The sequence below is a fragment of the Botryllus schlosseri genome, chromosome 6 (assembly GCF_051294905.1).
Source record: "Botryllus schlosseri isolate E-star chromosome 6, Bs_hap1, whole genome shotgun sequence".
NCBI lineage: Eukaryota > Metazoa > Chordata > Ascidiacea > Stolidobranchia > Styelidae > Botryllus > Botryllus schlosseri.
This window is the reverse complement of record NC_137241.1, coordinates 21658837-21672749: the sequence shown is the minus strand read 5'-3', so window position 1 is coordinate 21672749 and position 13913 is coordinate 21658837. Positions and strand designations below refer to the sequence as shown.

The 13913-nt window shown below is 39.8% G+C and overlaps 1 protein-coding gene across 1 annotated transcript; it reads right to left on the bottom strand.

The window, feature by feature from the left end:
* Positions 1–1375: 1375 nt before the first annotated feature.
* Positions 1376–12858, bottom strand: LOC145440364 (protein transport protein Sec23A-like). Its single transcript, XM_080317956.1, has 18 exons — positions 11441–12858; positions 11319–11376; positions 10500–10655; positions 9886–10053; positions 9727–9827; positions 9518–9662; positions 9298–9456; positions 9128–9243; positions 8942–9065; positions 8711–8881; positions 4599–4705; positions 4354–4507; positions 4216–4293; positions 3452–3613; positions 3307–3393; positions 3119–3243; positions 2962–3058; positions 1376–1713 (listed from the first exon to the last, which is right to left on the bottom strand). Exons 1-18 carry the CDS (start codon positions 11659–11661, stop codon positions 1624–1626), a joined length of 2319 nt encoding a protein of 772 aa, XP_080174082.1. The 5' UTR covers positions 11662–12858; the 3' UTR covers positions 1376–1623.
* Between the last annotated feature and the right edge of the window lie 1055 nt (positions 12859–13913).

The following is a 13913-nucleotide window of genomic DNA, read 5'->3' as shown; positions in this document are numbered from 1 at the left end:
TAGATTGTAATGCAGGAAGCATAGTTTCTCTGCATGCTCATTGCTCACCCAGTTAAACTCTTCCTGCCAGGGTAAATCCGTCATATATTAGGCTTACCATACGTCCTCTTTTAAGAGGATTTGTCCTCTTTTTTGACTTTTTTGAAAGTGTCCTCGGAGGACGCCCTTTTGTCCTCTTTTTTGAGATTTTGTCCTCTGTTTTAGGATTTAGAGCAGATTTAGAGCAAATTGCGAGTGATATGCCACATATTAGCACAGACGTGAAGCTCCGACGGGTGAAAAACGGTGATTTTAGCTCTAAGCGAAAAGATGACCTTTTTTTTTTTTTTTTTTTTTTTTTTTTAGTCATCCATCTGGCGATGTGGAGTAAAAAACGTTATTTTGAGATCTGAGCGGAAAAGATGACCTTTTTTTTTAGTCAACCGATCACAAAGTGGGAAAAATTAACCGATTTTTGAGAATTTCACTCCGGATCTGCAAGTTGCAAATTTCTGGAAAAGTGTCCTCTTTTTTGATTTCCAAAATATGGTAAGCCTATCATATATCGCCCTTTGCGTCGTCGATTTCTTGAGATTGAGAACAGGGAGCATTGAATTTCCGACATTTTTAAAGTTTTTATAAATATAAAATATCGGCCTTCATAGGCCGATATCGATAATCGGGAAAGCTCTAAATATCGGCCTTGTCGATAATCGGTCGACCTCTACTACTTACGTCGTGTACTGTATACAATAACTGTAAATTGCCTGAAGTGACCCAGGCATACCATAGATTGGATGTGAAATTATACTTTATGCTGTTTTTGACATGTCGAGTTACTTTTCAGTTTGGAATGATCAATGTGAATGTAACGCTACGATGATACGCTACAAGGTTAGTCGCGTGGAGTACACAAATTACCCAATACACATACACGGTTGACGGCCGTGCGGCGTGTGCGCACTATATATATTATATAACAATATCAATATTCGTCAGAATATATTTTTACCTGATCAAGACACACACAATGTACTATGCGATGAGACAAAATGCATATTGATATTGATCATTTAAAAAATAACTCACCACGTCAAAAACAGCATAAAACTTTAGAGCCAGTACTTTGCGATGTGTTTAGCGACAAATGATTAATAGGCGAACCTATCATATACACCAGAACAAGCTCTAAACTCAATTTCGATGTTATGCCACGATCAAAACCGGTGCAACGAATGTCACCACACTATCCCAGAAAATCTTTGTCTCGGACCAACGAAAAACAAAACACGATTCTGACAACCACAGGATGCATCGAGGAAACTGAAGCAACCCCGGAGCAGTCTCGCAGAACTGCGCCTATGCACACCACCAACCAGCCGCTTGATAAAACCAATTCAATAACTCGAAACTTTATTATTACCATACGTAATTTCATCATTATTTACAAGTGAATAGAAGACAGCCACCGCACAAGCAGCGATAAAATAGACATGTTCGACGAACGCAGCATTGCACGTGAACTCAATCCCATTTTCCAAACATCCTATTACTTCACGACACTCTCTCGAGACGGCGGATCGCGAACGATCGACACCACATTAAAATACTATAGCAGCACGTCCACTGATTGCAAAGGCCAGCTTAAGAGGCACTCGACACGGCCAGTTTTTTCAGGTGATCCATGAAAACTTGTAAGCTAACGTCGTCTGTGAGCACCGGAGCAGACCCGTCCTGCAAAAGAAACGCATAGGTGTCTGGTATGGAAATTGGTGCTGTAGGGGGCCTAAGGCTGAAAATGCAATTGAAAGACATTGACAACACAATAGAATCAAGCGAACAGTGAAGTATTATTTCATTGAAAAGAAATCCTGACAGTCAAAATCCTGCTTTTAACATGACTTTTTAAAGGCATGTGATGACTGAAGAAAGATTATGATGATATTATTATTACTTGATCCAGCTTTTTTTTAAACCGAGCGTGGAACTTACAAGTACTAAATGGAAGTGGTCAGGAATGAAGTAATTCTACTTTTCCAGAGTAGTGAAGTACGTTTTGACTGCTGGGTGCTGGCACTGCTCAAGAAGTTGCTTCAACACTAGTACCATTTCTACTGTGGTAGCATTCCAATAACTGATTTGTGGCTTCTACTGGCAATTGAGTAAAAATTTGTGAAATTACTTGTATTTGTAACCCGGTATCGACATGCAGCATAAATCTAAGGAAAAACACGTAACTGATAGTATGCCTTATCTTCAATAATATATTTTTTATTTGGGGGAAGACGCAGGAACTTGAAGCGAGTTATTCTCGAGGTTTTATGAGACCACTTGCAAAAAAATTGTACAAAAATTTCATTATTTTTTCTGAAGTAATTTGCTGCATCTCTTCCTGAGAATCGACGGTACTTAATCAATAAGCGATAGATGGGAAATACCATCCTGTATTCAATGTCAATTCAATATTGTAACGGAATTGAGGGCGTGTCTAAATCGCACAAAGTGACTAATGCCAACTTTAGGAAATGCATACTCTATACAAAACCTCTACGACCTTAGCAATCGACTAGCACTGGCAAGTTGATCGAAAACTACGATGGTCAATCATCAGGTCATAGGTTGATGACAGCTCAGCTTTCTCGCTGGCCTATTGACCTCTAGTTTACTACAGTTTTATTGCACGGACTTTGTACGCTTGGGTCGATTGTCGGCATCACATCACAACATACTCGACGGGGAGTTCTTAATCAATGACGGCCTAAGTGTAAAATGGATGATGCACCAGTGGTGAAAGGGTGAAATTTATGTGCTAAAGATGAACTCGGAAGGGTAAACTAACCACCTAATTTTTGATTGATCACATCACAAGAAATACATGATTCAACATTACTCTATCGAAATGTTTCTTTCAATTTTTTGTAGACGCGTTCCACAGCTGGGCATAAAAATTCTCAGACAAACTTAAAGCAACCAAAGAATCACCTGCTGGCCCCACATCATGTTGTTGTGGGTTTGAGACGGGTTGACTTTGGACAGCAGGAAGCGCGCTTGACTGCCGCCGTGCTGCGTCTCAATGTACCTACAAAGAGCCGGCCGTAAATCTGAGATCTGTTACGAAGAACGATTCTTCAGAATATACCTTGGAATTGGAAATCGCGTCGCCAATATATCCTGAGCATCGTCCACCGGGGCTTGCATTAATTGTTTAAAGTTGGCGTATTCCGGCTGTTCGTGGTAGCCTTGTTTCTTCCACTCTGCGATTGTCTAAAAAACATGACCAGTGACCATACAAGTTGGGCATCACAAACCGTGAAAACATTTACTCACTTCGCCGTGGTATATTAAAACTTGGAAAAAGGTGTCCAAGAGCAATATTTTGTCCTGCTGAATACTCGTACTGTCCAAAAGAACGGGCTGCGACAGACGAGACAGGATTACGGAGGGCCGTTTAACGTTAGCGAATAGAACGCACCTCGGGCGGCCCGTTGAAGGAATACGAATACAGGACCGGTTGAATCATGATTAAGGAATTCGTCAGGTCTTGTCTGTTGATTTGATAGCGGTGGTACGCGGTTTCGTCTGGGCTGTGGCCGAAAACTTGAAGAAATCCGGACCGTCGCAAGTGAAACATGAACTGACATAGAGAAAGAATTGATTAACAAAAATTCCTTGAATACATCGGGCTAGCGTATTCCCAAACCAAACACTTGCATATAAAATAGATTTTTTCCGACACAATCCTCAGACCTGCGGCAGAGATGCTCCTTATTCATAGTAAAGAAGTAGATGAACGCTATTTGTGACAAATTTATATTTTCTGCTGCATTCATCACCATTGCTTTTGGTATCAAGATGTACTTTAGCCGGTTGCAGAGTTTATTTAAAGCAAGGGTTACTAACTTGCGGCCGGCGGGCCACATGTAGCTCGCCAGCACATATACTGAACCGAGAAAGGTTATGGAAACGGTGGATGAGTGATGCAGCAGTATCGTAGAACCTTTGCCTTTCGATATTGCTGTTTAGGCTGGCGGCACCTACCAAGTTGGAAAATTGGCCAATTTTTGAGTTGGTGACCCCTGATTTAAAACTTGTGAAAAATTAGGAATCGCAATAGACATGCAATGAGGCGGCGTTGGCCGCGAAACAAATCAAACGAGCAACTGCCACACAAGTTAGACTACATTATATTCATATTATTACCATGATAAAGACACAATTCATAACGTGTTGCAGTACCTGTGGGTATAGCGAGAAATTTTCCGGGAACCTGAACGTATCTGGTGCGTCCTTAGAAAATTCACCAAACTTTTGACACTAAACGACAAAATCAGATTGACGACACCGCAAAAATCATCGCCGCCCCACGCGTCCCACCAGTCGAATTAGCATCCTGTCCAGCCACCGAAGAACATCCGGCCCTCCGTCGTCTTGCGATCTCGCTATCGCCATCCTTCCCATCACAACCGCGGCGGCCTCTTGGTCGAAACTAGCCGCCACATGCGCCAAGCCGGTTGACGGGTCAGCCCAACTGAAGGCGAAAGAAATATAAAGACGGATGTTGCAAAGAAATTCAGCTATCATTCAGGAAGAAAATCAAATGCAAGTAATGGAAAACACACCTTCTCGCAAATGTAGTGACACGAATACGACGCTGTCCGCTGGAATGAAGATAATTCGTAATGAATTGGACAGTGCCCCGACCGCCTTGTGGGATAGGTGTGTTATGCTGTCAAACAGGGTTCAGCAATTAAAAAATCGGTCAACTCACAAGCAGATAAATTTTCAACGATATAACATTCGGATTCACTAACTACAATATGGATATGAAGAGATCGTCAAGCTCAACTTGTAGACTCATTGGTCTTTTTAATTCGCCTAGGTAGACAAATTCACAAATAATTAATTTCAAACATGAAATCTCACATAGGCCTACACTATACCGTTCTCTAAACAGACATCATACGGTCATAACACTACAAATCAGTTCAAAAGTTTTGTTTGGTTTAAATATTCCCATTGTTTCTTGGTAACTCTGAGGCTCATATAACTTCGTCAGGTACGGTATGTTTACATTTATAATACCCCATGGCTACTAAAGAAAGATATAACTATTGGAAATTAGCATGCATAGAGGTCAACTATATGCTAGCTGTTGTGCAAATCTTTTACTACCACTGTGACAGGAAGTTACCGTGCAATAATGGGGTCATTCCTATGCAGCAAAAACCTTCACAACATTTCTTTGTTCGGAATTTGATTTAGTCGCACAGTTTCTAAAAGGTTTAGACATCACAAGGAAGAGCCTTAGATTTCAAACTTTATTCAATGAATCAAGGCAAGCCGTTTATACACAGACAGGTGTCTTTCTATAGTTATTTTTGAATATTCAAAAAATATTTCATCTCTTCATCATGTAAAATTTTGTGACCTAAGTTGAGAATGCGATTATCATAACCAAATCACTAGTACTAGACACTGCACATAGCAAGAAATTGTAGAGTATTATGGAAGAAGTAGAAAACTGTTGACCCTTCCTGGAAGTGTTGATAAAACAAACCAACATGATACGGTATCCGAATAGGCGAATACCTCAACACCACAAAAAACGGTAAAAATAACACCAGTCAAATGAATTTTGAATTATACAATACGATGTAATTGCTAATAAAATGACCATCATTGCAATGCAACACAATTTTCCTAGTTAACCGATAACAGCCAACCAATAAGTATTGATGGTAAGTAAGCAATGATTACATCCTATGGGTCCGGGCAATTTCAATATTTCCACTTCCAAGAGATCTGTGTCCGACAATGTATGTTCGAAATAACAAGCTAGTGAAGTCAAGGGGTAGCACTAGGCTAGCTGCAGATTTTCAACATGACATTGAAAGCTAGCAGCGCGCGAACTGCGGTTGCTAAGAATTCATTTATATCGCGAACCACTTTCATCTTGAAAATATTTTATGGCCCGATCCCGCGTCGAAGCGTAGTAAATTTTATCGCCGTGTGGTAACTGGTGATACTGACAAGTAAACATACCAGAGAAGGACATATGTCACTGGAGATATTCTATTACAATTGTGTTTATTTTCAATCATTTTAGAGGCAAACTGACACCCCTTTTTGTCAAGTGCGCATTAGGGTGGAGTGAAAAATGGAAAATTTTGAATTTCAAAACGGACACTTGATATGTGGTGCCAAATTTAAAAAAAATAATTTCTATAATAATTTTGGGCTCGTGCACCCTCTAGTGGCCGTGCAATTGCACTGAACGAGCCAAAAATAGCTAATTTCGCTATATATTGATTACCGCTTATGCTAGAAAGCTGGTTTTGGGCTTAAGAGATGCGGAAGCAACAAGTTTCTATCTCACTTCCACAGAACTTTTGTCTTAAAAATGAACAGAAAAAAAGTTACAAGCAAATTATTGATTTTTAGGCTGTTTTTAGGTAAAATTAGGCACTGAAGCAGTGGCTATGATGCCAAAAGCTTGTAGTGATTGATCTTATGACTGACAACTCCATATTAAAAGCACATAAATTGCAAATCCATATTGAAAACATAAAAACATCAATTCTATATTGAAAAAAGATATATTTCGAATATGGATTCACTACCAGAGTATTAGTATGCACAAACTTTAAAATCTTGTTTCGTAATAAAGGATTTCATCTGCTTTCGAGATTTCAGTCTTTGTGTGATGAGGCCATCGCTACATTCAAATCCCGACACATGAGCAATGGGCATATGCTTCGGTCACCACTTTAACGTCTCTTTCCACTGCCTGGTTGTGCCAAGGATGATTGATCCTTAATGGTGATAATGGTGATGACCTTAGATTTTTCAGCTCACGATATGAAAAGCTTTCGATTGCTGGTGGATGTTCCGCATCTTTTAGATGCAAGTTGACAATTTAGTGGTATGACTTGGCCTTGATGTTTATAATTGGGATTTTGAACAATCTGATTCTAGTGTCAACGCTGTTTTTAGGTTTCGGTTCATTAACATATCCTCCTTCGAAGTCGCCGATTGGAATCTGATATTCTGTTTGATCAGCTCATAGTTATAGACTTGCAAGTATTCTGAGGCCTTCATCATCATCACCGAGCATTCCCAGATGTGCAAAACATGCCATTTGTTGTAGCAAAGATAGTGCAAGGTGACGAATTGTGTATTAGAAAGCTTTTGGAACATGGGAAACTGTTGCAGAAGTTTTTATCACCATCAACAATGGAATTGTGCCTTTTTATTTCAAACCATGACGGAAAATAAACCTCAATGCAGAATTGAGCAAGATAGCTCAGATTGCTTGATGGATGACTTTGTCGCACATAGAAACTCAAAATTCGGCATGTTCTATGTGGGACTGAGTCATCCATAATCGTACCTTTTTATTTCAAACCATGACGGAAAATAAACCTCCATGCAGAATTGAGTAAGATAGTTCAGATTTCCTGATTTTTGAGGTTCTATACATAGCATACCTGTGCGACAGAGTCATCCATCAAGCAATCTGAACTATCTTGCTTAATTCTGCATGGAGTTTTATTTTCCGTCATGGTTTGAAATAAAAAGGCACAATTCCATTGTTGATGGTGCTAAAAACTTCTGCAACATAGTTTCCCATATTACAAAGCTTTCTGATACACGAATTCGCAACCTTGCACTACCTTTGCTACAAGGAAAGGCATATTTTGCACATCCGGATAATGTCTTTTGGGAATGCTCGGTGATGATGATGAAGGCCTCGGAAGACTTGCAAGATTACAACTATGAGTAGATCAAACAGAATACCAGATTCCAATTAATGACTTTGAAGGAGGATATGTTAATGAAACGAAACCTAAAAACAACGTTGACACTAGAGTCAGATTGTTTAAAATCCCAATTATAAACATCAAGGCCAAATCATACCACTAAATTGTCAACTTGAATCTAAAAGAAATGGAACAGCCACCAGCAATCAAAAACTCACCATATCTCGAGATGGAAAATCTAAGGTCATCTCCCCAAACATCCTTGGCACAACCAGGCAGTGGAAAGAGACGTTAAAGTGGTGACTAAAGCATCTGCCCATGTGTCGGGATTTAAACGTAGAGATGACTTAATCAGAGAAAAACTGAAGTCTCAAAAACAGATGAAATCTTTTGATACAAAACAAGTTTTCAAAGTTTGTGCAGACTAATACTCTGGTAGTGAAACCATCTTCGAAATGTATCTTTTTCAATATAGAATTGATGGTTTTGTGTTTTCAATTTATGTGTTTCCAATATGGAGTTGTCAGTCATAAGATCGATCACTACACGCCTTTGGCCTCGTACCCTGCTTCAGTGCCTGATTTTACCGAAAAATGGTCTAAAAATCAATAATTTGCTTGTAACTTTTTTTCTGATTATTCCGTAGCGACATCTGTTTACCATTTGCAGAGATTCGCACGAGAGTCTATCGAAAAGCTTGGGAGTGGGATAAATTTAGCCAAATGAATATGGAATATGCTGTTAGCTGGATTGAAAGGGATAAAACTGAAGAAGAAACTAACGAAAGTAAACATTAGAATCATCAACAACTCCACAGTTTTACAAATAGATAATACACCGAAATAAGCAATCGAAGCTATTCAAAAGCAAGACCAAAGTCTACTTCCCTAATACCCGTTGCATGTCTCAGACTTTGACCGGATTGTAAATCACACAAACAGATTACACAACACATACGTTTGTTGACCGACCTGATTTACTATTTCAAGATAAACAGCCAGCGTCGTGGACGAATCCAGCCCGCACAGTTTCCATTGCGAAGTGCCGCCGACACCGATTTCGTTTTCCGACACGCACTGGCTTCTGGCATTGAGGCTTGTGCAAGGCCCGATAATACCACTCACTTTCACCTCTCTCGACGTCTAAATAAAGAATATTGATACGAACCAAGCGCACGAGTTAACAGAACAGCCAGTCCATACCTTTACTTCAAGGGTAGCCCCAAAAGCCATATTAAACTCTCCCTTGGAGTCTTTAGCAAATATTTTTTGAAATGTTTGTTTGAATAACGAAGTGTTGAACGAGTCGCCCATAACCATGATGCCCCTGCAACACGACCGAGCAATAAAGAATAGCCCGAGCGCGCGATATAAACAATTCCACCATACCCGGTATAGTTCGGACAGCACTTTACTTCATGAAGCCCAGTTTGATCCAAGGCGCACGAATACACGTCAATAATGTGTCCGTTTTTGGAAGCCCGGTTTGCGAGCGATTCATAGTGCTAGAAAGGAATTGTGGTTATCCCAAGCGCACACGAGGATATGCCGCTTTTTACCTTGATTGATTTTTTCATGTGAGGAACATTGTCTTTCTCGACGTCGTACCAAGAGCGCATGGTGTGTTCTAAACTGTCGTCTATTATCATCCCCGGGCCTTGGGTGCCGGGTCCGCCCATGAAAAGCATAACTCTGGCGGGGACATTCGGAAATGAGCACTGAAACAATGTTATAAATGACGGCACTGTAGAGTGATTAAGTATCGGTTGTTAGTTGTACCTCCAACAGTCCTACGGCGATTGACAAAGCTGTCCCGACTGACCGCAACGGTCGTTTTCCTTGCGGTACCGGCCAAGGATCCCGCTGTAGCTCACCCAACAAGTCAGTTACAAACATATCACATTTATGTAACGGTTGTAAGAATCTGAAGAATATGAGACCGCAAAGTCACGTTTAAGAATCACCAAAAAATAACTGATTTGAAGCACCTGTTTAGAGGAGGACCAGCCGAATTAGGATGTTGCTGCTGCTGTCCTGGCATGCCTTTTTGATTGGGGGCACCGCCCAATCTGTTCAAGCCTAACATTTCCTGATACAAACGAATAGTATCATAATACTAGCTTTTTGCCGGAAGTGTGCGAGCCTACCTGGATTTGCTTCGCATTCAAATCTTTCGTTCCCCTGAACACGTAGCATTTTGAGATGCCTTCCGTGCCTAGTTCATGAACTTGAACCATTCTTCCGAACGTCACCAATCCGATGATGGCGTTGTTCGGTAACAGACTTAGGGACATCTGCAGCGACTCTTTCATAGCCTGTTGCAGCAGAATAGTTGCGATTAACGACTGTAATTGATACTTTGAGACAATGAAATGCTAGCGTTCGTGAAAAATCGAAGGACATTGTACTTGGTTTACAAAAATCATGAAACATAACAAGGGGACGGGAGAACACACTATTTTTATTGAATATACGCTCAGGTCAAGTTCAATTGTTGCAAGGTTGTCGCCACCATAGACTAAACATCATCAACTGTGAAAAGACTTGACGACCATTTTCAAAGTAACAACTCAATATCCGGGTCTAGTCCCAAGAGAGTGATATCACTACTCGCACTTACATCAGCCAGCATTACATGGAAACTATGATGCATCAAATTTCGATATACACGACGTACTATACTAGTGTACTACGGCTATAGGTATAGAGTGCAATGTATACTCTGTCAGCCCAATGTCAACTGATACAAATTTATACTGACTTGAAGGTCTTCTTCATCCATGCAGGTGTCGAGTACAAAAAGAAACACTGGTCCAACGGTAGCAGGCCCTCGAATCTGATATTCCATCGTTGTAAATTGAGGTATAAGTTCCGCAGGCTGGTGTGTCTCAGTAATTGCTGCATAGCTGGGTGGAAACTGTGAAAAGCAATAGCAAACAAATAGGATGAAATACATCATGTGACTAGAATATATACATGAAAATCAGATTATTAACAATTGCTATCCAAGTCAAACTGCCATAATTATTCATATGACACACATTTTTACAAAATTTCATAGTAGGAACGGACTTACGATTTCTCATGAAAAGCAGATTAACAAAATCAAAATTATGTGGCTTTATTGGTATGCCTCTGTCGCATTAATAACCAACATCGAGTTGCTTCAAGATAGTTGTGAGTAAGTTGAGATCAGGCCGACACTATAGTGCTAATTAAACATACGTGATTAGGAAAATATATCAACTGCTTGTTTGAATAATCATCACAATGGCTCTTCATCACAGCTAATAGATGAAAGAGTCAATCTCCTAGTCAACAATCCTATGTTATGTATATATCAGGCAAATATCAATACCAAAACAAGAGGAAGAACTGAAATTGCTTTAACGTAGAATAATTCTAATCAGCTGGTGTTGTGAGATGAAGGCAAGAACGACAGATATTCCGCCACATATATGGGATTGGCAAATAGGCCTTAGGCCTATCATAGAACCTGCTCAAAGTGATCATGTCTCCCACAAAATGTAGTAATACGGGTAATTTAACTGTGGCGCACTGTATAACTGTAACTGCTTACCGGATTTCTTTGATAGCAAAAATTACAGGTCCAAATTTTACTCCGGTAGTCAACTTGGCTGTAATATGAAAGTATTCACGTTACTTAAATTTTCCGAAACACAATTCCATCCGAACACAAACCATAATGGATTCAAAATTGCGCGGCAAGTTTGTCTCTGACAACAGATGGGTTCGTATTGAATTGGCGGAAGGTCAGGACGTTCTTTCAACGGTGTGAACAAAGCCGCGACAGGGACCACAATCCTGGTAGCTTCCAGCCTTGACGACGGCCATATATTCCAACTCAGTCTTACTCCGTCCCGATCCTCATTCTGCTGTATGTACTCCTGGTATGTTGCCATTTATTTTGAAAGACACTTTACTAAATTACCTAGTTTCTTTTATGTACACGTTATGATCTAGAAAAATATATGTGCGTTATTATTCATATCAATACTGATGAATCTACAAAATATCAACTTATCTAATCTAGAAGCTACAAAACACAGTGTGGTGACATGATAAGAGCAAGTGAAGAGAACAAAACAATAATTTCTGAAGTAATCACGATTTGTAAAGTGTAAACACTATGGACCTTAATTTTCATGAAATTACAATACAATCAAGCTAACAAAACCTTTGCACTAATAGGCAGCTTGAATACATTAAACAGCAGGTGGTATTTTCAATGCGCTTGGAATACTTATGTCACCAGCAGCACTCATAAATGTAGCAGTCTAAGTGCTAATTTACAGTGAGTAGAAGCTAACAAGTCATCAAAATGGCAATTACCACAAAACACTGCACTGTGATAAATTGAATCCAAGACCCATAATAGATGGTAGGCTATGGCTTTAGATATGCCTCTATAGCAGAACATGTTAAATGTTTCTGTCTTTAGATCAAATGTATTGTTACTTGTGTGTATCAACAATACTTCAGCACATTTTGTAATACACGAATACTGAGAAGTATGGTTATAAAATTGCTCATTCCGTGACCTCATGAGATAGATCTACAATAAATTCAGACCCTATGAATAGCAAAGCAAGTCAAATTTCGTGAGTCAGGACACAATGATTTGTGATTCTTATTTTCGTCAAATATTCGAGCATTAATTGAACCTTTAATTGCTAAAATCTCACTTGCTGCACTCAGTAATAAAACACGACATGAAAGCATTTTCAGAAAATTAATACTCCTCATGCTATCGTGGATAAAATCATCACGATTTTTCCAGAAGACTATATAAGTGAAGACCAGTTACTGTTTTAATAGCTGTGGCATGAAACAGGAATTCATTCAATGTTATTATGTTGAAATATATTTTCTTTAAAATATATACCAACTGGTCATTAGCACAGGTTATCAAGATAATAGTTTCAAAAACCCTTGAAACATGATATCAATTGGACTATTTGAAGCTGTGTCAGGATTTTGATTAACGATTGGCACTACATCTATACTAATTAAGCTAATTTTGTATAGAGCTCTACAGTCTACATGTAAACAGTCCATCTACTCAGTACAGGAAACAGTTCAGCACTTTACATACTACAAGCCATTAGGTACCACACTGCCAAATCCAGCAACAACGGAGTGAGTTATTCCATTATTCCTCAGGAATTCTCTGGTTTTGATAATCCGTACATGGCCTCTGTCTGGATGATCCACAGCGTCCTTCAGACGGTGGCCATACGCAGTCGACATCAATGCAGGAAAGGGTTTATTAAACTCCTCGTTGTGCACCTCAAGTCCTCTGCTCTTTGTGTGCTCCCTGTCATCGCGATGAAGTTTGTTATTGTACGAATTCTCGAACTTGAAAAGCCTATCGTAGGTCGAGTTACTTCGTTCCACTTTTTCGTTGTTGAAATATGTGAGTTGCCGGGGTTCATGCCTACTGGTGGGTACCGCAGAGAATGCGCTCTGAGCGGACAGCGGCAACACTCCCTTCTCCACAGCTACTGTTGTTATGTCTATTTCATTTCCTGCCATTATATCACTGCGTAAACTATACCGGTGCCTGGCGAGATCTCCGCAAATAAGCTGGATGACGCAGTTTCCATAGGATGCGTCACAAGAAATAGGATGCAACCAGTCTTCCATAACGACATCGTTGTAGCGAATGTGCGACCCAGAGACACGTCAGCTTTTGTGTGTTCTGATCATTTAGATATCTAGGCCAGGGTACTTCCATAATACATCATATTCTTTGACATAAATTCAGTTTGCATTGGGTCTATTCTCCGAAATAAGAGAGAATTTCTGACTTGAACCAGTTCGTCGAACCATTATTCATCAATTTGCAGAGACTGTCGGTAATAGTAGGCTAACGAGTTACTACTGCTCTTATGAACAGCTTCTTGGAGGTACAGAACTTCAATATACAATAGAACAGTATATTCATATTGAAATGACACCGAATATTTTAGGCTGACACTCGTCAGGGGTAATCGTCAGCAACTAGTCAGCAACTTTTGAATTCTCTATAGTTGCCCAAAAAAAGCTGAAATGCAAAGGAGGTTTGGAGCAATAAATTGTTGTTCACTGTATAGTCAGGGGTAGCCTAAACCCGTCCTTTTAGTTTGTGCCGAGCAGGTCGCCGCGATTACCG